Source organism: Rhinoraja longicauda, chromosome 14, assembly GCF_053455715.1.
Source record: "Rhinoraja longicauda isolate Sanriku21f chromosome 14, sRhiLon1.1, whole genome shotgun sequence".
Taxonomy (NCBI): Eukaryota; Metazoa; Chordata; class Chondrichthyes; order Rajiformes; family Arhynchobatidae; genus Rhinoraja; species Rhinoraja longicauda.
This window is the reverse complement of record NC_135966.1, coordinates 48,892,242-48,918,284: the sequence shown is the minus strand read 5'-3', so window position 1 is coordinate 48,918,284 and position 26,043 is coordinate 48,892,242. Positions and strand designations below refer to the sequence as shown.

At 45.1% G+C, this 26,043-nt stretch overlaps 1 protein-coding gene across 1 annotated transcript in view; it reads right to left on the bottom strand.

The window, feature by feature from the left end:
• The window catches only part of LOC144600250 (dedicator of cytokinesis protein 2-like), a 706,150-nt gene that overhangs the window by 176,196 nt on the left and 503,911 nt on the right, over nt 1-26,043 (bottom strand). Inside the window, exons 30-31 of the mRNA XM_078411810.1 lie at nt 9,648-9,726; nt 3,942-4,042 (exon numbers count right to left, since the gene is read on the bottom strand). Coding sequence (XP_078267936.1) covers nt 3,942-4,042; nt 9,648-9,726 — 180 coding nt within the window. The remainder of the gene's footprint in view (nt 1-3,941; nt 4,043-9,647; nt 9,727-26,043) is intronic.

Here is a 26,043-nt window from a genome sequence, read left to right as displayed (position 1 = left end):
GATCTATTCCTCTCATGATTTTGTGCACCTCGATAAGATCCCCCCTCATCCTCCTGCACTCCATGGAATAGAGTCCCAGCCAACTCAACCTCTCCCTATAGCTCACACCCTCTAGTCCTGGCAACATCCTCGTAAATCTTTTCTGAACCCTTTCAAGCTTGACAAAATCTTTCCTAGAAACATGGTGCCCAGAACTGAACACAATATTCTAAATGCGGTCTCACCAACGTCTTATACAACTGCAACATGACCTCCCAACTTCTATACTCAATACTCTGACTGATGAAGGCCAAAATGCCACAAGCCTTTCTGACCACTTTATCTAACTGCAGCTCGACCTTCAAAGAACCATGCGCCTGAACTCCTAGATCCCTCTGCTCTACAACACTACCCAGAGGCCTACCATTTACTGTGTAAGTCCTGCCCTTGTTCGACATCCCAAAATGTAACACCTCACACTTCTATGTATTAAATTCCATCAACCATTCCTCCGCCCACCTGGCCAATCGATCCAAATCCTGCTGCAATCATTCAGCAGTGGTGTTGTGGTAAAGTTGTGCTTACAATGCCAGAGACCCGGGTTCGATCCTGCCTATTGGTGCTGCCAGTACGGAGTTTGTACATTCACCACGTGACCGCGTGGGTTTTCTCCGCGATCTTCGGTTTCCTCCCACACTCTAAAGACGTAGAGGCTTGTAGGTTAATTGACCTGGTATAAAAGTAAATTGGCCCTAGTGTGTGTAGGATAATTTTAAAGTCTGGGGATCGCTGGTCGGTGCGGACACGGTGGGCCGAAGGGCCTGTTTCTGCGCTGCATCGCTAAAACTAAAGAGTTTTGAATTGTAAAAGCATGACTTGTGTCAGCTTTGCTTCGGCGATGATACTGTTGCCTCACCATTCGAATTTCATAGTCCTACTCCGGATTCATGAGCCAGTCTAGTCAGGTAGTTAGAGAGTGCCTCACTGCCCGAGGTGTGGCCCATGGATGTGATACCTACTCTCTGAGGTTGCACTCTCTTGCAATGGAGTTAGCTCTGGTGTCAGGCTCAGTACTCTCTGCTCTGACATTGGCTTTGAAACAGATCATCTGATTAGCATTGCACTGCTATTAGTGAGACCTTATTTTTTTGCAAATTGGCTGCCACTTCTATTATCTTACTGAAGTGATTACACTTCAAGTTAAACACTTAATTAATAGTAAAATGGTCCAGGACACCCTGAAATGATGAAAGACAAGGAATAAATTCAAGGCTTTCTTTTTTCTTTCAAATACTGTTTAATAAACCAGGGTAGACACAAAATGCTGCAGTAACTCAGCGGGTCAGGCAGCATCTCAGGAGAGAAGGAATGGGTGACGTTTTGGGTCGAGTCCCTTCTTCAGACTGATGTCAGGTGGGCGGGACAGGGGAGGGGTCGGGACAAAGATAGGATGTAGTAAGAGACAGGAAGACAGTGGGAGATCTGGGAAGGGGGAGGGGAAAGAGAGGGACAGAGGAACTATCTGAAGTTGGAGAAGTCAATGTTCATACCGCTGGGTATGAAGCTGCCCAAGCAAAATATGAGGTGCTGTTCCTCCAATTTGTGCTGGGCCTCACTACAACAATGGAGGAGGCCCAGGACAGAAAGGTCAGACTGGGAGTGGGAGGGGGAGCCATCGGGAGATCAGGTTGGCAAAGACAATAGACAATAGACAATAGACAATAGGTGCAGGAGTAGGCCATTCAGCCCTTCGAGCCAGCACCGCCATTCAATGTGATCATGGCTGATCACTCTCAATCAGTACCCCGTTCCTGCCTTCTCCCCATACCCCCTCACTCCGCTATCCTTAAGAGCTCTCTCTATCCAGCTCTCTCTTGAAAGCATCCAACGAACTAGCCTCCACTGCCTTCTGAGGCAGAGAATTCCACACCTTCACCACTCTCTGACTGATAAAGTTCTTCCTCATCTCCGTTCTAAATGGCCTACCCCTTATTCTTAAACTGTGGCCCCTTGTTCTGGACTCCCCCAACATTGGGAACATGTTTCCTGCCTCTAATGTGTCCAATCCCCTAATTATCTTATATGTTTCAATAAGATCCCCCCTCATCCTTCTAAATTCCAGTGTATACAAGCCCAATCGCTCCAGCCTTTCAACATACTAAGGTAGACTGAGCGAAGGTGTTGAGCGAAACGATCACCGAGCCTGGAATAAACCAGGAGTCAGATCAGAGATTCCTGCTCTCCGGGTGATATTCTGTCCAACGAATCAACCAAATGAAAGCAGGCAAAACTATCAGAGCTCTGTGGCCCAGGAGAAGGCACTCTGCTCTCTACTTTTTTGATTGATTGATTAACCCTCTATCAATCGGCAATTTGTTATGTTGCTTCGCCCCGGCCTTTCTTTGGCAAGTGCAAATTTACAAATGCATCAAGATGTTAAAACTAATTAGTGTGCATGAAACAAGGGTCAATTTTAGTCTAGATGAAGAAGCTAGAACCCCCAAAAAAACTGCCCATGTCCCTCCAGAGAAGCTACCTGACCACTTAGTTCTTCCAGCTGTTTTCCACTTTTTTTTAACCATCTTAAATACCCGACTGGCATGAGAGTCCTTGCACTGCCAAGCTGCAGAATACGTACGATCATAATGTGAACCGGAAAGAACAACGTGACTTTTAATTAGCTTGACCATCCAATGAGAGAGTATGTTTGCAAAACTCTGCCAGCAGGGAGGATGAACACTAAGTAAAGCACCTTCCAGGCTTAGAGTAGAATACCCTGGTCACTGGTAGTTCATGTATATCATTCAGATTCAAGCCCCCTGTGACTCAAAATAAAGACGAGAATATTAGCAGGAATAGGCCACTTTCTTTCCCTTCTCAGCTGTCCAATATGATCATGGCTGACCTGCCCCAGGCTTCATCTCCCCTTGTGTGCCAACTTCCCAGGGCTCTTAATTCCACCATCTTTCAAAAATGAATCTACATTCGCTTTAACTAGCCCAAGTGATCTAGGCTCCGTAATCACCCAGGATAGAGAAGTCCAGAGGCTCACCACCCTCCCTTCACACACCCCATCTGCTCATTTACCTTCACTGATGCAATGCTTCAAACCTGCTACAGATGAGAGTTCTTGGTGTCCTGACTTAGATTTGAACAAGAAAATGTACAAAAAAAACCCCAAAGCATCTCGAAAGGAATGAATTACGAGGGTGTGATTAAAAACCCTGTTAGCTCTACAGAAGATTATTATAAAAGGAACAACAATTTAAAAAGAGAGCATGGTTTAGTAAGAGAAAGCAAAGTGTGGGCCCAAGCATCTGAGAACAGCACTCACAAAGAGTGATGTGTCAGAGTGAAGGATATACTGTATGGCATCAAAGTAGAAAAAATAGTGAGCTTGTGGATCACGCAGGAATGGAAGAGAGAAATATGATAACAAGGTTATGCTACGATTTAAATAGGAGAATGACAGTGTTAAATTGGAAGTCTAGTCGAGCTGAATGCCAATGTAACTCACCACAGGCAGGACAGATGAGTAATCAGTGGGAGATTATGTTCAGAGATGTGGAGGAGGTGAGATTACAGTGGGTAGGGGATTGGGGTGGGTTGGGCGGATGGTGATGTGTTAACTGGGCATGATGATGGGCCACCATGGAGAGGACAATGCATTTTATCCACTAATGAGGGAAAAACGCTGCAAGAAATGTTTTTATCAAAGCACCCTTACTTTTAAAACAGGATAAATCAGCAGCCGAAGGACCAGATGAGATTGGGTTTCTGAGGCACTGATTGTCAAAAGCCCCTTATATTCCACAGAGTAGGTTTTATGCACACCGTGAGACTATTGTATCAAGTCAGAAGGGACATTTGAGATTAAATGGTTATTCAGGAAAGTTTCTTTTCTGATTATTAATGGTCATATCCAAGCCCGAATCACACACAGTTAAGAGTACAGCACTTACTTGTTCAAGATCTTGGTGCCTTTAGCTTGAGAAAAGTGTTCTAACTGCAGTGAATCTTGCGTAATGAAGACCACAGCCAGAAGAAAGTAGTTATTCCACAGCTGAAGAGAATAAAAACATTTTAACTCACCCAAAAACAAAACATAAATGTCGTAACCCATCACCACTTAAGCAACACCTCAGTGTAATGGCTTAGCCTGGCATTTTAATTATTTGGAAGAAATTGACGTTTTTAAACAATATTTCTAAACAATATTTTTAAATACGTAAGAATCTAATTGTGCCAATCTTTCTAGTTTACATGTTTTATATGAGATCTTTGTATTTTGAACCATTCTCTGCATTATTCTTTTATATAATGAGGAGACCAAATGGAGCTGAAGAAACATCAAATGCAAGATGGATCATTGCAATGGTGATGTCATTCCATCCTTCCAGCCTGATGTACCATTCAATCAGACTCCTTTGTCCATAGTAATAGTAAGCACTGTGCTGCTCATCCACTACACGCTGAGTGCTTGTATCTCAACTATTTCTGTGCCTTGGATCTTTAATATTATTACCTGAGCAATATATGTCTTGGTTACGGAGTCGTAGAGTCATACAGCACAGAAACAGGCCCTTCGGCCCAGCCTGCCCACGCTGACCAATGTGCCACATCTATTCTAGTTCGATCTGCCTGCCTTTGGCCCATATCCCTCTAAACCTTTCCCATCCATGTACCTGTTCAGATTTATTTTAAGTGCCGTTATAGTACCAATAAATGTTATAATAGTATAATAGTAATAATAGTTAGTTTAGTTGTCATTCCATTCCTGACAGATCATACAACGAATGGGACGAAACACAGTGCCTCCGGGGGCCATAGTGCAATACCAATGCAAAACATATAGTTAACTTGACAGTCCAGTACAATACGATACAGTACAATACAATTACACAGTGTAATACAATACAATACAAAGCATTGAACCTAGAGTTTAAAGCATGTGAACGGTGAATTTAAAACCATCAATGAGAGCAGGTAAATTATTAATTGCACATTAAATGAGATTATAAAGTGCAGAGTGCACTCGTGTTAGGTGGGGCAGTTCAGTAGATCAACAGCCTGAGGGGAAAAGCTGTTCCTGAACCTGGTGCTTCTGCAGCTGATGCTTCTCAGCCGTCTCCCGGAAGGCAGCGGGTCAAATAGACCTTGGAAGGGGTGAGAGGAGTCCCTCATGATGCTGCAGGCTTTACTTCTGCACCTTCCTCTGTAAATGTCACTGATGGCAGGGAATCAGGTCCCAGTGAATGTGATGGGCTGTCTCCACAACACGCTGCAGGGCCTCCCTGTCTGCAGCTGAAGTGGTGACAGTGATGCAGCAGGTCAGAGTGGACTCCATGGTGCATCTGTAGAACCTGGAGAGAATGGATGTACCCAGACCAACTCCCTTTAGCCTCATTAGGAAGTGCAGGCGTTGTTGAACCTTCTTCACTAAGGAGGAGGTGTTCTGACTCCAGGAGAGATTGTCTGTGATGTGCACTCCCAGGAACTTGTAACTGTGCACTGTCTCCACAGTCCTGCCATCGATCTGCAGGGGGAGTGAGTTGCTCCAGCCCTTCTGAAGTCGACAATCATCTACTTCGTCTTGTCAACATTCAGAGAGAGGTTGTTGTCTGTGCACCAGAGCTCAAGCTGCCTCACCTCGTCCCTGTAGGCGGATTCATCGGCGTTGGTGATGAGCCCCTCGACTGTGGTGTCATCCGCGTGTTTGATGATGTGGTTGGCCTGGTGCATGGCGGCACAGTCGTGGGTCAGCAGTGTAAACAGAAATGGGCTCAGCACACAGCCCTGGGGGGCTCCAGTGTTCACAGTGGCACTGAGAGATGACCGAGTGTGGACTCTGACCATCTGTGTCCTGTAACTTACAAAGTCCAAAATCCAATTGCACATTGAGTTGCTCAGACCAAGAGAGCTCAGCTTACTGATCAGGGTCTGGGGGATGATGGTGTTAAGCGCTGAGCTGAAGGCGATAAACAGCAGACGTGCATAGGTGTTTTTATTCTCGAGGTGAGACAGGACTAGATGGGTGGCAGAAGCGATTGCATCCTCAGTGGAGTGGTTCTGCCTGTATGCATAGTGGTGGGGGTCCAGTGTGTCTGGGATGGGGGCGCTAATGTGTGCCTTGACCAGCCGCTCGAAACACTTCATGACGACCGAAGTCAGTGCCATGGGGCGGCAGTCATTGACAATAGACAATAGTCATTGAGGCACGTTACTGGGGATTTCCTGGGTACTGGGATAATGGCAGCAGATTTGAAGCACGAGGGAACAACAGCTTGGGTCAGGGAGATGTTGAAGATGTCCGTTAGCACGTCTGTCAGCTGGTGGGCCACTCTTTGAGCACGCGACTGGAGATGTTATCTGGGCCGCCAGCTTTGTGTGGGTTCACCCTCAGCGGGGTTCCACTCACATCGTTTGTTGTAACAGACAGTACCTGGTCGCCTGGGGGGGGGGGGCGGGAGGGGGGGGGCGGGGGTGGGAGGGGGGGGGGCGGGGGTGGGAGGGGGGGGGTGGGAGGGGGGGGGGTGTGGTCTTCAGGGCTGGCTTGTTGTTGGTGGCTTCAAAGCATGTGTAGAAAGAATTTAGTGTGTCTGGCAGGGAGCTATCATCATCCGTACAGGCATCAGGGCTATTTCTCTTGCAGTTGGATATTGTTTAAATGCCCCGCCACTTGTGTCGGGGGTCATCCTGCTGAAAGTGATCTTGTATTTTCAGAGCGTAGGAAGCTTTAGCTCTTTTAACACGGGTAGTGAGGCTATTCCTGGCTGCCCTTAGTCCCCAGATCTGAAAGTAGCATCACGGGCTTTGAGCAATGAGCAGACCTCAGAATTCAGCGTTCAGCCAGGGCTTTTGGTTGGGTTGTGCTTTCATAACAGTATAACAGTATAACTGAGCTTTATTTGTCATTCGGTACCGAGGTACCGAACAAAACTACATAGCAGTCACACAAAAAAAGAACACAAGACACATAACCCCAACACAAACGTCCATCACAGTGACTCCAAACACCCCCTCACTGTGATGGAGGCAACAAAACTTCCCCTCTCTTCCCCACGCCCACGGACAGACAGCTCGTCCCCGACCGACCCGCACAGTCCCCGCAAGGGGGTGGAAGTCCCCGTGGCCGAATCGCACCGGGTGCTGAAACGTCTCTGGTGGTTGCAACATCACCCGCCCATTTGTTGATGTAGCTGGTGACAGTCGTTGCATACTACTCCAGGTCCATGTGGCCTCTGCATGTGGCTGCCTCGTTGAAAACCGACCAGTCAGTGGTCTCGCAATGCTCAAGTTGCCCCCTCCTGCCACACAGTGATGTTCAAGGTGACTGTTTTTTATTTTTTAAACCGTGGTTGGTCAGCCGGGGTTAACAGTACAGAGATGTGATCAGAGTGACCCAGAGTGATCGGTGGGACCGCATTGTATGCACCTTTAATGTTGGTGTATACGTGATCCAGTGTGTTCTCTCCCTTTGCTGGAATGGAGTCATGCTGGTGAAATTGGGGTCGGATGTTGTTGAGATTGGCGTGGTTAAAATCACCTGCAATGATGAAGAAGCCCTCAGGATGTTTATTCTGTAGCTGATTGATGGCGTCGTACAGCTTCTCCAGTGCATCATTTGCATTTGCGTTAGGTGGCTGTGATGATGATGGTTGTGATCTCTCTCAGTAAGTAGTGAGGACGGCACTTTAACGTTAAATATTCCACCGCTACAGAGCAGTGGCTGGATTCGACAGAAATATTTGTGCGCCAACCTTTGTTCACATAGACTCCCAGTCCACCTCCCCTAATTTTCCCAGAGAGTGAATTCCTGACAGCCCGGACAGAAGCTTGTCCATCCAGTTGCAATACCGAGTCCTGTATATTGCAGTAAAAGTTAAAAGGCCGCAGTCCCTCACCTCCCGTTGTGCAGTCATTCTTAGCCGTAGCAAGTCCATTTTATTGTCCAATGATCGTACATTTGCCGGCAGAATCGTTGGTACAGCCGGTCTGTACGGGTTCACTTTTAGTCTCTCGTGTGTACCGCTTCTCTTACTGCGCTTCTGTGACCGCTCACACCGCTTTCGGCGCCTCCTGGGCCGGGAATGTCGACTCAGGGAGTGCGTGTTCTTCCGTAGCAGCTTGTGTCCGCACAGCTTCTCCATTAGCAATCGTGTTACATGTTCTTCCTTGATTTTAGCTTTAATGTTCAGCAGTGCAGAGTGGCTGTGTGCATATCTCTGCTCAGATTGCATGATTCAAACACAGAACGAACGAAAAGCAGACAAACAAAGCACTATTGATCCGGAACCGGAGAAGACGCTGCAACCGTGCGCGCCACCATTTTGTTTTTTTGTCTGGCCACTTCTACAGGACTATTCTACTTCCTAAATTAGTATCCACAGCAAACCCATTCTTCCTTCATCTCTCTATTCCTGTTATCAGGCAACTGAACCATCCGACCGCAACCAGAGAGCAGTCCTGAAATACTATCGGACTACCTTGGATCGGACTTTGCTGGCTTTAGCTTGCACTAAACGTTATTCCCTTATCATGCACCTGTACACTGTGAATGGATCGATTGTAATCATGGCTTGTATTTCCGCTGGTTGGTTAGCACGCAACAAAAGCTTTTCACTGTACCTCGGTACACGTGACAATAAATAAACTAAACTAAACTAAACTTCATTCATGTATTGAAGTGCTGAAGTCGTTGGGAGACTTTGTTGATCGATGTTGACAATATAGGTGTGTGCTTTTTTAATCACTTCACCTTTTGCCCACTTTTCTACTCATGACAATAGGTTGTGTCTAATTCCCTGTTTGTATTTCATTCAATAGTCTCTCATGCCCCTCAGCTAACTAATTCATGAAACAAAGCGGGCTACCGTTAATTATCATGGCATGGTTGATGGCCTTCAATCATGAAAGTTGGCTGAAAGAAATACAACTTATATCCTTAAAATCCTCTTTCCTGACTAAGCCCTTGGAATATCCAAATAATTTTCATTAATTTAATCATTTTATTAAAACCTCTGTTAAGCACTGAAGGGCAATTGCTTCTACATTAAGTTCACCATGTTGTAATCCAACTACTTTACCCCCAGCCAGCTTTGAATGAAAGATAGCCCTGAATATTGTGACTATGTTTGTCAGTGTCAATTTGGACTGCATTCTTGAGTCTGCACTTGGCTACAACAGAAGATAGATTCAAAATGCTGGAGTAACTCAGAGGGACAGGCAACATATCTGGAGAGAAGGAATGGGCGACGTTTCAGGTTGACTGAAGATGGGTCTCGACCCGAAATGTCACCATTCCTTCCCTTAAGAGATGCTGCCTGTCGCGCTGAGTTGCCCCAGCATTTTGTGTCTATCTTTGGTTTAAACCTCAGAAGGCAGTGGAGGCCAATTCTCCGAATGCATTCAAGAGAGAGCTAGATAGAGCTCTTAAGGATAGCGGAGTCAGGGGGTAAGGGGTGAAGGCAGGAACGGGGTACTGATTGAGAATGATCAGCCATGATCACATTGAATGGTGGTGCTGGCTCGAAGGGCCGAATGGCCTCCTCCTGCACCTATTGTCTATTGTCTATTGTCTATCTGCAGTTCCTTCCTGCACATCTTGGCTACCACAGGCTCTGATCATTTAAGTGATGCTTCTGATGCTGAGTACTGTAATCTCTTACCTGTTGCTCAAAATTCATGTTCTCCAAGAATCTTTGATTCATGGTTTCTGCAAACTTGTTAATGGCTCCTAAAAACACCCTGCAATTAAACAAATGCAATCAGTTAATCAATCCACTTTTATTAGCTTGCCGGTTTGCAAGGTATTAAAGGGGTGCCTTCTTTACATTCTGTAAAAGGGAGCCCAGGCAGATAACATAAAAGCCCTCATTTTAGTCAATCGTAGGTGAAAAGAGGAGAAATGTTTCCACTCTAAGGTAGAATTTTCCATCCTGGGCTCTTGTTTCCTTTACAGTGGCCTATTTATGTAAGCCCTCCTCATCTTTACATTTACACTCTGTAAATTAGTTAGTTCTTGGACAATGCGTTTTCACAATATACCAGGGCACTTTGTATAATGATAGGATTTCCCAAAGAGGGCACTATGGTACAAAGCTGCTCATAATTTGGTATTGTCATTCAGAGAAGGTACAGCATGATGACACAGCAGGTAGTGCTGCTGCTCCACAGCTCCAAAGATGTTGGTTCGGTTCCGACCTCTGGGGCTGTTGGTGTGAAATTTGTTCATTCTCCCCATGTCTGTGTGGGATTCCCCTTGGGGCCTTGGTTCTCTCTCACGTGTTAAATAAGTGCCGTGAAGTTAATTGGCCACTTGTTAATTCCCATGGCATGGATGATAGCAATAAAGGGTCAAGGCAGGGGAGTTGATAGACATGTGTACGCCAAGATTAATTTCAGGGACATTGAGAAATGAGGAGCGGGATAATGAGACTAAGGCCGGGATTGTCATTTGGCCCAATGCATCATGTGGCTTTCTTCATTATAATTGTAAGAACCAAAAGAATGACTTGTGTGGACACAATAGAAAGCATGAGCTATAAAGAGCACTCGTGACCCTGTGTTGCGTGCTGCATTCCCCGAGAATGGTCGCAATTTTCTGTCATGCAAGACTGTGCCATCTGTGCAGGCGTCATGAAATACCAGTTTAAAATTAAAAGAAAATTGTCTTTATTTATTTACTACTAGACCAAGTGGACCCTGGGCCCAAACCTCACCTGCATTGGTGCAGCACCCTCTCTCTCCCCCTCCCCTCTCCCCCTCCCCCTCCCCCTCCCCCTCCCCCTCCCCCTCCCCCTCCCCCTCCCCCTCCCCCTCCCCCTCCCCCTCCCCCCCCTCCCCCTCCCCCTCCCCCTCCCCCTCCCTCCCCCTCCCCCCCCTCCCCCCTCCCCCTCCCCTCCCCCTCCCCCTCCCCCTCCCCCTCCCCCCTCCCCCTCCCCCCTCTCCCCTCCCCCCTCTCCCCTCCCCCCTCTCCCCTCCCCCCTCCTCCCTCCCCTCTTCCCCTCCCCTCACCTCCCCTCCCAGATATTTTAAATTAGTTTTAAATTGGGGCCATAAGGATTATTGACCCTTAGGGGAAAAAACATCTCCTTCGACTAATGTGGAATCAAAGCTGTCTACTTCAAAGAGCAGAAAGGGCTTCACATTAATGTGTCATCCCCAGCCATTAGCATACACTCTGTATCGTAGTAAGTGCCGAGAGTCTGCACTCAATTCTTGATTACAAGTTCAAAATTCCTGAACCTTCTGACTCCAGAGACAACACTTACCCTTCAACCAAATCAATTATCTGGTTCATTATCAAAGTTTCAATCGGTGGGGCTTTGCCATTCTTTAATGGCCGGCCTTCCGACATTACAATACTGAGTGAGGATCCAAAGTGCTTCATTAGTTAAAGGGTTACAAGAATGTGTGACATTATCAGTGAATATGTGTTGCTTCTACACTTGGTGACATTAACATGTAATTGCGTTGGTTTCTTTCTGCAAGACCCTCACACGTATCCGTTCCAGTGGACTGGACTAATTAAGTAATCATTATCCTTCAATTGAATAAACAATGATAAAGAATGCTTGCCTACAAATTATTTTTTGCTTGTCTGGCAAAAATGAACCCCCTGCTCTCAACATTCTCATTTGTGTATAGCAGAGATTAATACCACCATTCTCACTCTATCAGCATGTAAGCAAATCAGTTTGGTGATATTGAAGTACAGAGGAGTCTGCCCACAAACACTGTGAATGCATACTTGCAACTTGAGCTCCTAAATTATTTACTGCCCATTAAAGTTAATGTGGATACCGTTGTATTGCAACAATAAATTGCAATTAAGGGATTTGTTATGTTTCTTGTTACAAGGGATCTTAATCAGCTTCCGGCATTACCAAACCTCCTTTGTCAGATACACCAAGCCAGTCGGCCAAGGTGCGATAACATAAGCATGGCCATTTCCGCAAAAGGTAGCAAGACATCTTAAATGGATGCCAAGTGTGTAAGAAGGAACTGCAGATGCTGGTTTAAACCGAAGAGAGAGAGACATAAAAAGCTGGAGTAACTCAGCGGGTCAGGCAGCATCTCTGCAGAGAAGGAATGGGTGACGTTTTGGGTCGAGACCCTTCTTCAGACTGGTTAGGGATATGGGAAATGAGAGATATAGACGGTGATGTGGAGAGATAAAAACAATGGATGAAAGATATGCTAAAAGGTAACGATGACAAAAGGAAACAGGCCATTGTAATCTGTTTTTATTTCACAAAATGCTGGAGTAACTCAGCAGGTCAGGCAGCATCTCAGGAGAGAAGGAATGGGTGACGTTTCGGGTCGAGACCCTTCTTGTTAGCAGGGTGAAAATGAGAAGCTAGTGCAACTTGGTTGTGGGAGGGTTAGAGAGAGAGGGAATGCCGGGGCTACCTGAAGTGAGAGAAATCAATATACTCATACCACTGGGCTGTAAGCTGCCCAAGCAAAATATGAGATGCTGTACCTCCTATTGTATTCACTTCGAGGAATCAAATATCACGGCCACTAAACCCTGCTGGGAAAACACATGGAAATGGGCAATCCAACATTTCCTTTTGCCAGGGGGCGATGCAGAGGCCAGGAGCAAACAACAAACAACTGGAGGAAAAGCAACATCTGTGGAGGCAGGTGGCTGGTTGCCGTTTCGGGTCGAGTCTGCATCAGAACCCTATGGAGTAGGCCATGCTCAACACCTCATTCAGTGTGTACCTAGATTCTGCATTCAGCTCTTCAATACAACTTGAAAATTCCAGGACCTTCATATTCAAGTGGTCCTGGAGTTGAACTAACAATCTCGGTGTGAACCCAAATTGCATTTTTGGTAGGAAGGAACTGCAGATGCCGGTTTAAACCAACGATAGACACAAAAAGCTGGAGTAACTCAACGGTTCAGACAGCATCTCTGGAGAAAAGGAATAGGTGACGTTTGGGGTCGAGACCCTTCTTCAGATTTGGTAAGTTGGAAAGTTTAGATTTAGATTTAGAGATACAGCGCGGAAACAGGCCCTTTGGCCCACCGGGTCCACGCCGCCCAGCGATCCCCGCACATTAACACTATCCTACACACACTAGGGACAATTTTTACATTTACCCAGTCAATTAACCTACATACCTGTACGTCTTTGGAGTGTGGGAGGAAACCGAAGATCTCGGAGAAAACCCACGCTGGTCACGGGGAGAACGTACAAACTCCGTACAGACGGCGCCCATAGTCAGGATCGAACCTGAGGCTCCGGCGCTGCATACGCTGTAAGGCAGCAACTCTACCGCTGCGCCACCGTGCCACCCCAGTGATTAAGTGACGAAAATCTGAGAATTGGGACTTAATAAATACATACACAATTTGATCATCCCAAGCCTGAAAAGAGGAGAATAGGATCTTAAATACTATAACTACAAGGGGGCAGTGCCCATCAAATGGATATCTCGATGAGCACAGCTGGAAGGCTTTGTTGAAAGGAATCAGATCATCAGGGACTCTTTGTCCGAGTCCTATATATGATGCCCAAGGCAAAAAGCAGGCAGCCTCACCCAGATCTCATACTTTCATCAACTCAATGAACCAGAGAATTCACATCCAATGTGCTCTTCCGGTGCAGAATCTGTACCCAGTTTTGCTCATTAAAGTTAAATTTATTTCAAAGAGAAGAAAGGAATAAAGCAGAATGACTACAGGCCAATTAATCCAGCACCAGTCGTGGGGAAAATTGCTCGAATTCATCACTGGGATCAGAGTAAGTGAGCACTTAGCAAAGTATTAGCTGATTAGGAAGATTCAACAGGGTTTGGTGTAAGGTTGATTACGTTTAACAAACCTAATAGAGTTTTTCTTTGATGGTGCACTTGAGTTGCGCTTACAAATGGATGGATGGAGATCGTACCATGGAATCTGAAAATATATTTGAACGAGTTCTCCATGAAGACCACAGTCATCTTCCTACATTGTCATGAGGTCAGAAGTGACAGGAGTAGAATTAGGCCATTCGGCCCATCATGTCTACTCTGCCATTAGGCTCTCTCTCCTAACCCCATTCTCCTGCCGAATCCCCATAACCTCTGACACCCGTACTAATCAAGAATCTATCTATCTCTGCCTTAAATATATCCACTGACGGACTCCACAGCCTTTTGTGGCAAAGAATTCCACAGATTCACCACCCTCTGACTAAAGAAATTTCTCCTCATCTCCTAGTCTCCTAGCTAAAGGAAGGTCCTTTAATTCTGAGGCTATGACCTCTCATCCTAGACTCTCCCACTAGTGGAAACATCCTCTCCACATCCACTCTACCCCAGCCTTTCACTATTCTGTATGTTTCAATGAGGCCCCCCCCCCTCACGGCGGCACTGTGGCGCAGCGGTAGAGTTGCTGCCTTACAGTGAATGCAGCGCCGGAGACTCAGGTTCGATCCTGACTACGGGCGTCGTCTGTAGGAGTTTGTACGTTCTCCCCGTGACCTGCGTGGGTTTTCTCCGAGATCTTCGGTTTCCTCCCACACTCCAAAGACGTACAGGTATGTAGGTTAATCATTCTTCTAAACTCCAGCGAGTACAGGCCCAGTGCCGACAAACGCTCGTCATAGGTTAACCCACTCATTCCTGGGATCATCCTTGTAAACCTCCTCTGGACCCTCTCCAGAGCCAGCACATCCTTCCTCAGATATAGTGCGCAAAATTGCTCACCATATTCCAAATGCGGCCTTACCAGCACCTTATAGGGCCTCAGCATTACATCCCTGTTTTTGTATACGTTCTCTTGAAATAAATGCTTGCAGTGAGTTTGCTTTCTTTGTGAAGTTGTCAGAGCAGTTTCATAATTCAGCAAAGTTGCACAGTGGCTGAGCAGTTTGTCCTGTCGCATCAGACCACCAGCATTCCAGGTTCAACCCTGATGTGTGCACAGTTTGCACATTCCAACTTTGACCACATGGATTTCCACATCCCACGGATGTGCTCAGAGTTTATCTGACGAATGTAAATGATGGCTAATGCAGGTAAGTGGCAGAGGAGTCAAAGGGAAGCTGATGGGCATGTTAGAGGGAATAAGTTGCAGGACTACAGAGAAAACAAAAAAAGTCTTGTAACATGCAAGGATAATTGGGAAAAAGGTGAGCACACATAAGGAGTATTCTCTCACAGATGGTCAGTGCCTTCACGAGGCAAAGCTCACCATCGTCTCTACTTGCTTAGAAGGCTTGGGAAGTTTGTTAGGCACCCAACAACTCTCACCAACTTCTACAGTCGAAAGCTTCTACTTTATTGGGATGCATGGCAGCATCCAAGAACGCAAGAAATTGCAGGAAATTGTTGGCACAGCCCAGACCATCACACGAACCAACCTCCCTTCCATTGACTCGGTTACTCCAGCATTTTGTGGCTACCTTCGACTTAAACAAGCATCTGCAGTTCTTTCCTACAAATCCCTTCCATTGACTCTATTTATACCTCACGCTGCCTCAGCAAGGCCAGCAGCATAACCCAGGGATGACTCGCACCCTGGCCACTCCCTCTTCTCCCCCCTCTCCCATCAAGCAAAAGGTGCAGAAGTGTGAAAACGCACACCTCCAGATTCAGTTTCTTCCCAGCTGTTATCAGGCCACTGAACCATCTTACCACAACTAGAGAACAGTCCTGAACTTCTATCTACCTCATTGGAGAACCTCGGACTATCTTTGATCGGACTTTACTGACTTTATTTTGCACTGAAAGTGATTCATGTTATTCCCTTTACCATTTATCTGTACACAGTGAATGGCTCTATTGTAATCATGTATTGTCTTTCCGCTAACTGGTTAGCACGCAACAAAAGCTTTTCACTGTATCTTGGTACATGTGACAATAAACTAAACTAAACTAAACAAGTGGAATCTCGGAGGCATTGTTTCTGGGATGTCAACGTTTCATACGGTAAATAAGTGATTTTATTTGGAAGATATCATTAAAAAAAAATTAAATTAATCCATTTTAAAATAAGGCTGTAACATAGCAAAATGGGGAAAAAGTGAAGGGGTCTGAATACTTTCTGAATGCACTGTGTGTCTTACAATTTCTAATCCATTATGGACAGCTAGTTTAGTTTAGTTTAGTTTAGTTTAGTTTAGTTTAGTTTAGTTTAGTTTAGTTTAGTTTAGTTTAGTTTAGTTTAGTTTAGTTTAGTTTAGTTTAGTTTAGTTTAGTTTAGTTTAATTTAGTTTAGTTTAGTTTAGTTTAGTTTAGTTTAGTTTAGTTTGGTTTAGTTTAGTTTAGAGATACAATGTGGAATCAGACCCTTCCGCCCTCCAAGTCAACGCCGACCAATGGTCTTCCGCACACTAGATCGATCCTACACTCAGGACGATTTACAGAAGCCAACTAACCTACAAACCTGCACGTGTTTGAAACGTGTGAGGAAACTGGATCTCCTGGAGAAAACCCACACGGTCACAGAGAGAACATACAAACCCCATACAGACAGCAGCCGTGGACAGAATAGAACCCAGCGCAATGGCGCTGTAAGGATGCAACTCCACCACTGTGCCACTGTGCCAACGCTAATGTTGGGGGTTTCCATTAGTGCAGAATTGGCACTCAAATCCAACCTCATCTGCTTAATAGTTGATCTTTGGAAACTTGTTGTTATGACCATTTGAGGGGAATTTCAAAACTGTTTCCCCCAAATACCATGATTGCAAGAACATCCAGGTTTTTGAAAGGGGACAGAGCCTTCAAGAGTAATAAGATTCAGGAGTATGAAGAAAGACGCAGAAGTAAAGAAGCACGGTTGGTTCATAAATACCTGAGCAGCCTCAATCACCTTCTCCTGTCACAACACACAAAGTAAGTCAGAGCTGAGAAATGTTGCTTTTAACTTCATGTTGCCAAAGCCAGGCCCAGCCACTTCCACATCAGATCACTCACAGTCAGAGGTAGCCTTCAGCTTGTTCCATTCTGCCTCCACGACATTCTTCAGACTCAGTCACATTAAAAGCACTCCCTAATGCACTTGGCTGATATTACTCCATATAACATCGAACAGCCCGAGTTGCCTTGCCAACTTGTGAAGATTTTGAGACATTTGTGCCTAGCATGAACACAACTCACGCAATCCACTTTCATCCACCTTTGACTCATACAACCAGCAGTCTTAATCAAGATGGTATGGTGGCGCAGAGGTAGAGTTACTGCCTTCCAACACCAGAGACCCAGTCTGATCCTGACTATGGGTGCTGTCTGCAGGGAGTTTGTTCATTCTCCCTGTGTGTTTTTATCGGATGCTCCTACACTCTTCCTACATTCGAAAGACATGCAGGTATGTCGGCTAATTGGCTTCTGTAAATTGTCCCCAGTGTGTGGAATGAAACTCGTGCATGGGCGATCGTTGGTCAGCACAGACTCTGTGGGCCGAAAGGCCTGTTTTCACACGTTGTGTCTCTAAACCAAACTAGACTAAACTAAACTAAAAGTGTTGACTGACACCTATGATGAAAGAGGGGCTGGGTCTTTGTTGGTTTTGCACCCATCCAAAGCAAGGTGATCACTGCCCCATATAAGTTCACAAGTTCATGTCATAGGAGCAGAGGTACACCTTTCAGCCCATCGAGTCTACTCTGCCATTCAATCATAATGATCTATCTCTCCCTCTCAACCGTACTCTCCCGCCTTCTCCCCATAACCCTTGACACCCTTAACTAATCAAGAATCTGTCAATCTCCACCTTAAAAGTCCCCAATGACCTGGCCCCCACAGCAGTCTGTGGCAATGATTTTCACAGATTTACCACCCTCTGACTAAACACAAGGGTCTCGACCCGAAATGTCACCCATTCCTTCTCTCCTGAGATGCTGCCTGACCTGCTGAGTTACTCCAGCATTTTGTGAATAAATACCTTTGATTTGTACCAGCATCTGCAGTTATTTTCTTAAACAAATTCCTCCTCGTCTCCTTTCTAAAGGTACGTCCTTTTATTCTGAGGCTGTGCCCTCTGGTCCGAGACTCTCCCACTAGTGGAAACATCCTCTCCGCATCCACTCTTTTCACCATTTGATAAGTTTCAATGAGGTCCCTCTTCATCCTTCTAAACTCCAGCGAGCACAGGCCCAGTGGCGTCAAAAACGCTGATCATACATTAAACCGATCATCCCGGGATCATGCTGGCGAATCTCCTCTGGACCCTCTCCAGTGGCAGCACATCCCCCTTCAATTACTTCAGGCCGGTTGTGAAAAACACATGAACACTGCAGGAGAAATGTGGGATTCACTTGGGATAATTACAAACTTTCCTTGGGATTGCACAAATGAAACTGCATTAAATGTTGTAATCTATCATTCAGAGCCTCAGTCAATGGCAGTGTTTCATATGTTAGAATGGGTAACTTTGGAAACAGGTAGGTAATGAGAAATAACAATACCTGTCTGGCCAATAAGCTTTCCACTGAATCTGACATCTGCTATTATAAGCACCTGAAAAGGCTTTTGTTAAAACTGTGAACTGCAGGCATTGTGTTTAATAGAGAATGATGGGGTGGTATGGCAAAATCTATATTTTCCATCATAATGCTACACTGATCGAATTGAGTCAGGACCGAACTGCGTGTCTCTCATGGTGCACAATAAAACAGCCTGTCAATTCTTGTCAGACTTCATCCTTCCAAAGCCGTGCTTAGCTTGCACCTTTAGGCAATGAAGAAGCATTCATGTGAATGATGCAAATAACCAGCTACCATCATATCCGTTGCTAATGCAATCGAGCAAGTGGACATTGGCCAGTCTGGATCGCCTACCATAAATTGAGTGCATTCAAAATGTAATGGGACTGATTGATACCACTCAGCCCAGTAAATATGTGCATCAGACTGGATGCAATGCCCTCACTGCTCATCCCTTCCCAGCCGAACCACCCTCTCCCCAGGTACGTTCCCCTGCAACTGCAGGAGATGCAACAACTGCCCCTATACCTCCTCCCTCAACTCTGTCGCTGCCTAGGCAGAAAGACTGGAGCGACTAGGCTTGTACACACTGGAATTTAGAAGGATGAGAGGGGATATTATCGAAACGTATAAGATTATTAAGGGGTTGGACACGTTAGAGGCAGGAAACATGTTCCCAAAGTTGGGGGAGTCCAGAACAAGGGGCCACAGTTTAAGAATAAGGGGTAGGCCATTTAGAACTGAGATGAGGAAAAACTTTTTCAGTCAGAGAGTTGTGAATATGTGGAATTCATTGCCTCAGAAGGCAGTGGAGGCCAATTCTCTGAATGCATCCAAGAGAGAGCTAGGTAGAGCTCTTAAGGATGGCAGAGTCAGGGGGTATGGGGAGAAGGCAGGAACGAGGTACTGATTGAGAATGATCAGCCATGTTCACATTGAATGGCGGTGCTGGCTCGAAGGGCCAAATGGCCTCCTCCTGCACCTATTGTCTATTGCCTATTGTCCAGGGACCCCGACAGTCTTTTCAGGTTAGGCAGAAAAAACTGCACTTGCACCTCCTCCAACCTTATCTGCCGTATCCGTTGTTCGAGATGTGGATTCTTATACATCGGTGAGAGCAAACGTGGACTATGCAATCGTTTCGCTGAACACCTTCGCTCAGTCTGCCTCAGCCTACCTGACCTCCCGGTTGCAAAACACTTTAATTCCCCTTCCCATTCCCACACTGACCTTTCTGTCCTGGGTCTCCTCCATTGTCAGAGTGAGGCTAAATGCAAATTGGAGGAACAGCATCTCATATTTCACTTGGGCAGCTTACAGCCCATTGGTATGAATGTTGATTTCTCCAAAACGTCAATTAACCCCTGCATCCCCTCTCTCTCTGTCTCTCCCCACCCGTCACTGTACTAGTTTCAAAGTTGTCTTGTTGAGTCTCATTGCATGTAACTGGTTTTCACCTGGACCTCAGCTAACAATGTCCTGTTCCCTTTATTATTGTTACTTTTTTGAATGTCTTTCATTCATTTGTTCTATATCTCTCTATATCACCGTCTGTCTCTTGTTGCCCTTTCATAGAAACATAGAAACATAGAAAAATAGGTGCAGGAGTAGGCCATTTGGCTGTTGGAGCCAGCACTGCCATTCAATATGATCATGGCTGATCATCTAAAATCAGTACCCCGTTCCTGCTTTTTCCCCATATCCCTTGATTCCTTTAGCCCTAAGAGCTAAATCTAACTCAAAATTTAAATCTAACCCCTGACTCTCAGTCTGATGTTAGACTGAGATGTTGTTTGACCCGCTGAATTACTCCAGCTTTTTATGTCTGCCCTCACTATGGCCTTTATCACTTCCTTTACTCCCGTTTGAAAGAGAATGTTTGGGAGGCGTTCTGGGTGCTTCTCATACCAGTTCCACACTGAGCTCTGTTACCTGAAAATTGATGTCAATACTAATGTATTTACTTCCAAAGTCAGGCAGGACACAGTCTATTTTGAAGAAAGCTTTCCTGCACAAAGGCTGAATCTTTGCTGAGAAGAATATTTTGTATTTTGAGTGCAATAGACAGTGAGAGATTAAAGAAAACAAGGATGTGCAGATGCTGGTTAATGCATAAAAGAATGTAAAGTGCTTGATCAACCCAACAGGTCAGACAGCATCTCTGGAGGACATGGATAAGTGACGTTTTGGGTCGAGCCCCTTCTTAATGACTGAAGAGGTTTGAAGAATGGTCTCGACCCAAAAAGTAATCTATCCATGTTCTCCAATGATGCTGTCTGACCTGCTGAGTGACTCCAGCATTTTTGTGTTAGACAGTGAGAGGTGGAGCTGTCTTTCTCTGGGGTGGACACCATTTTGTACAAGATATAGATACTGAATGGAATTAACCAATCCTGAGGGATTTCTTGGACTAGTTCTCAATTGCCTGTGGGTGAGAATGGTTTTGTCACATTTTTTCACAACTATTCTTAATTGTTTTAAATTTATTTTTCCTCAATTAATTTACAATTCACTGCTGGATTACATTTGCAGATGCATGCACAGGCCTAAATCGTGTATTTTGTTCTGAACATATATCAACATTTTCAGATTTTTACATCTTCCTACAACACAGTTGGGGTCCACTTAGCCTAATGGGTCTATCCTCTCTCTTCAAGCAAATTATCCATCCCATTCCCCTACTTATTCCCCGATTACCTGTTCTCTTCCAAATGGCCACTGATTCTATTTTGATTCTCTGACCACCCACCCACCTACATGGGGGATAGTTCTCCATTCTAAATTAACCCACCAACTCTCCCATTCCTTCTCTCCCGAGATGCTGCCCGACCTGCTGAGTTACTCCAGCATTTTGTGAATAAACCCACCAACTCACCGATTATAAATTGGTAGATGCCTAGAAGGTGCTCAGAAGCCAGAAGGAATAAAACATGTCCCATACTTTGATTGCAACACGATGAAAATACAGTGAGGAAGAAAAGCATTTTAAACAGACAATTGAAGGAAGACTGAGGAGAGGGTGCTGCCCTGACACCAAGAGATATGGTTTTGTCTAAATTATTAGACTTGTGACTATTCTTCAGACACTTCTTCAATAAAACTAAACACTGCAGGCCAGCAGTAATGATTAAGAGAATGTAAACACAGCATTTCTGACAAGCTCCCCATGTTATTAAGACTTTAACCGTCACATACAAACCCAGAAAGAGATAAGTCTCCCTTTAGGCTGTACTTTGGAAAAGTAAACAAAATTTCTCCATGGACTTCTATGTCAGTGTAATTTAGAATAAGTTTAACTTCCTTTGTGTGTTGTGCATGTTAGACAGTTAATGAAGGATTATGCACATTGCATTTCATTACATGAATATACAGGTAGCTATATTATATATTTTGATGTTTAGTTTAGTTTAGTTTAGTTTAGTTTAGTTTAGTTTAGTTTAGTTTAGTTTAGTTTAGTTTAGTTTAGTTTAGTTTAGTTTAGAGATACAGCGCGGAAACAGGCCCTTCAGACCACCGAGTCCGCACCGACCAGCGATCCCCGCACATTAACACTATCCTACGCACACTAGGGACAATTTACAATTATACCAAGTCAATTAACCTACAAACCTGTATGTCTTTGGAATGTGGGAGTAAACACACATTCGAGCACCAGGAGAAAACCCACGCAGGTCACAGGGAGAACGTACAAACTCCATACAGACAGCACCCACGGTCAGGATCGAACCCGAGTCTCTGGTGCTGTGAGGCAGCAACTCTACCGCTGCGCCACCATGCCACCCCTATAACTATATGATGAGTAGTTATCATAATTTAAAATGAATTATCAAACCAAGCAAAACATTCATCTGACTGTATCCTTCATTTTGATTAGTTACGGAAATTTCACAAAAAGGGACATTGTGGTCATTTCAGATGGAAAATTGGCTAACTGTGCATATGGGTTAGGGTTGTTAGGACCCTAGGACTGATGTTGGCTACGGGGCAATGGTAAAGTAGAAATACTAGTTGTGGCACATATACTCAGAAATTGACCATAGCTCTGGTATCAGAGCATTTCCTGAGAGAACCAAGGGTTGTGAGTTTACAAACTGTGGGAAGAAAATGAAATGGACAGAGAGCGAGGTGTGTACCTAACCATCAGTAGTTTTTGACCATCAACAGAGAATGTTTATGAGGATATTGCCAGGACACGAGGGTGTGAGCTACAGGGAGAGGTTGAGTAGGCTGCGACTCTATTCCTTGGAGCGCAGGAGGATGAGGGGTGATCTTATAGAGGTGTATAAGATCATGGGAGGAATAGATCAGATAGATGCAGAGTCCCTTGCCCAGAATAGGTGAATCAAGGACAAGAGGACATAGGTTTGAGGTAAAGAGGAAAAAAATTAATATGAATCTGAGGGGAACCTTTTCACACAAAGAGTGGTGGGTGTATGGAACAAGCTGCCAGAGGAGGTAGCTGAAGCAGGGACTATCCCAACGTTTAAGAAACAGTTAGACAAGTACATGAAGAGGACAGGTTTGGAGGGATATGGGCCTAACACGGGCAGGTGGGACTAGTGTAGTTGGGGCATGTTGGCAAGTTGGGCAGAAGGGCCAGTGTGGGTAAGTTGGGCTGAAAGGCCTGTTTCCACACTGTAACGCTCTATGTCTCTATGAGCTGTAATATTCACAGTAGAGTACTAAAGGACTCCACGGTATTTATTCACAAAATGCTGGAGTAACTCAGCAGGTCAGGCAGCATCTCAGGAGAGAAGGAATGGGTGACGTTTCGGGTCGAGGCCCTTCTTCAGACTGAAGAAGGGTCTCGACCCGAAACGTCACCCATTCCTTCTCTCCCGAGATGCTGCCTGACCTGCTGAGTTACTCCAGCATTTTGTGAATAAATACCTTCGATTTGTACCAGCATCTGCTGTTATTTTCTTATACTAAAGACTCCACAGTTGGAAACAAATAGTCCGTTTAAACATGGCAGTTCATTACAGTACTTAGTTAACTGGTATTAACAGTGGAGAGAGCCGGTGCAGGAGGATATACATGTCTGTATTTTCCAAAAATGTAACCCCAATGTAGCTCCACTGTGAACACGTAATTCCATTAAAACTGCCTTTCCATGTGAAAGCCTACTCTAAGTAACACAATTTGAGCACTTGCAAAGTTATTCAGCAATGTGACTTTGTAATATTTTAACGATTCTATCAAACTGTTGGCAGATACACCCCATCCAGGGGAGAAAGAAGAAGCTGAAGTCTGCAGAGGTGGTGCAGGGGTGGTGCAGGGGTGGGGCGGGGAGAATAAAAACTCATTCAAAGGAAATGTTACAATCACAATTGTCTATGTTCAGCAGGATTTTACCTTAGTAAGACCTCCAAGCCAGGAATGTACTTCTGTCAAAGGAAGGGTTACATGCACAGTCACAACAGGTTGCAGCTCATGAGTTTAGTGTAGATTGTCTCTCTCCCGGTCCAAATGGCTGTGCATATACCAGGGTTACATTCATAGCGTAACGGAGTAGAGAGAAAGGGAAATGTATCGTAGTGTCAGTGGTTACATTAAAATTACTATAATCTCTCAACCGAGCGACTGTAAGGCATTCTGATCTGTTGTTTATTTAAAATCTCTAGTCAGGCAGAGGTAATTCAATTACCAGCCTGTTGTAAACATCAGCTTACAAGACAAAGGTAGCTGAAGCATCCACTTCATACCGTAGTGCAGGGACTGTGGTAATTTAATCTCACCAAATGGATGAACTTTTGATATGTTACGTTTGGTGTTTGCTACTGTTGTTTAAAGCGTATTGCTGTCTCATGGGTACCCACAACTTTTGATATGTTACATTTGTTGTTTGCTACTGTTGTTTAAAGCGTATTGCTGTCTCATGGGTACCCACAATTCACTTGCAAAACCACGGCAGCCATTTTATTCAAGCAAGGGCGCACACACTGTGTGCATATGTGTTTCAGCCGGATGTAAACAGATCTTCCATGCAAACAAGTCTTGTGTAATGCGCCACTTTCACTCTGTCATTGCCATTGTAAAGCACAGCACACCGCTCATCAGCCAATGGTTTCACATCGTATGCTCACCATCAGCATACTGTACGTTTTGGTTTTAGTTTAGTTTAGAGCTACAGCACTGAAAACAGCCCTTCGGCCCAACGAGTCCTCGCCAACCAGCGATCCCCGCACACTAACACTATCCTACACTCACTAGTGACACCCAAAGCAAACCGTCTACTCCCAGCTTAAAGAAGGCAAACGTAAAAAAGGCGGACAAAAGGAGAGATTCAAAAGCCAGCATGAAGAGATGTGAAATCGGCACAGACAATTGGGAATCTAATGCCAAGGACAGGGAACTCTGGCCAACCGTCATTCAAAAGGGAACAGCGACCTTCACAGCCAACAGATACACAGAATTAGAAGAAAAGAGAAGTAAACGGAAAGAGAGGCAGCAACTACCAAAGCCCGATCTGACAGCTGGAATTACCTGCCCTGAATACCAAAGAACTTTCACAGCCAGGATTGGACTCATAAGCCACCTGAGAGTTCATGAAAACAAGGGAAAGTAGAACATCAACCTCGACCTCGAGGGAGAGCCACGACGAGTGACAATTTTACATTCATACCAAAACAATTAACCTACAAACCTGTACATCTTTATAACTTTATAATTCAGATGTAAAGGGAGCTATTTCCAAGGATGCTGTCTGTGCCGCTGAGTTACTCCAGCATTTTATGTCTATCTTCGATGTAAACCAGTATTTGCAGTTCCATCCTACACATTTCGTCTGCTCCACAGCAAAATCTCCACAAGGTATGCCTACAGACAATAGACAATAGACAATAGGTGCAGGAGGAGGCCATTTGGCCCTTCGAGCCAGCACCGCCATTCAATGTGATCATGGCTGATCATTCTCAATCAGTACCCTGTTCCTGCCTTCTCCCCATACCCTCTGACTCCACTATCCTTAAGAGCTCTATCTAGCTCTCTCTTGAATGCATTCAGAGAATTGGCCTCCACTACCTTCTGAGGCAGAGAATTCCACAGATTCACAACTCTCTGACTGAAATTTTTTTTCCTCATCCCAGTTCTAAATGGCCTACCCCTTATTCTTAAACTGTGGCCCATTGTTCTGGACTCCCCCAACATTGGGAACATGTTTCCTGCCTCTAACGTGTCCAACCCATTAATAATCTTATATGTTTCGATAAGATCCCCTCTCATCCTTCTAAATTCCAGTGTATACAAGCCTAGTCGCTCCAGTCTTTCAACATATGACAGTCCCGCCATTCCGGGAATTAACCTAGTAAACCTACGCTGCACGCCCTCAATAGCAAGAATATCCTTCCTCAAATTTGGAAACCAAAACTGCACACATTACTCCAGGTGCGGTCTCACTAGGGCCCTGTACAACTGCAGAAGGACCTCTTTGCTCCTATACTCAACTCCTCTTGTTATGAAGGCCAACATTCCATTGGCTTTCTTCACTGCCTGCTGTACCTGCATGCTTCCTTTCAGTGACTGATGCACTAGGACACCCAGATCTCGTTGTACGTCCCCTTTTCCTAACTTGACACCATTCAGATAATACTCTGCCTTCCTATTCTTACCACCAAAGTGGATAACCTCACACTTTGGA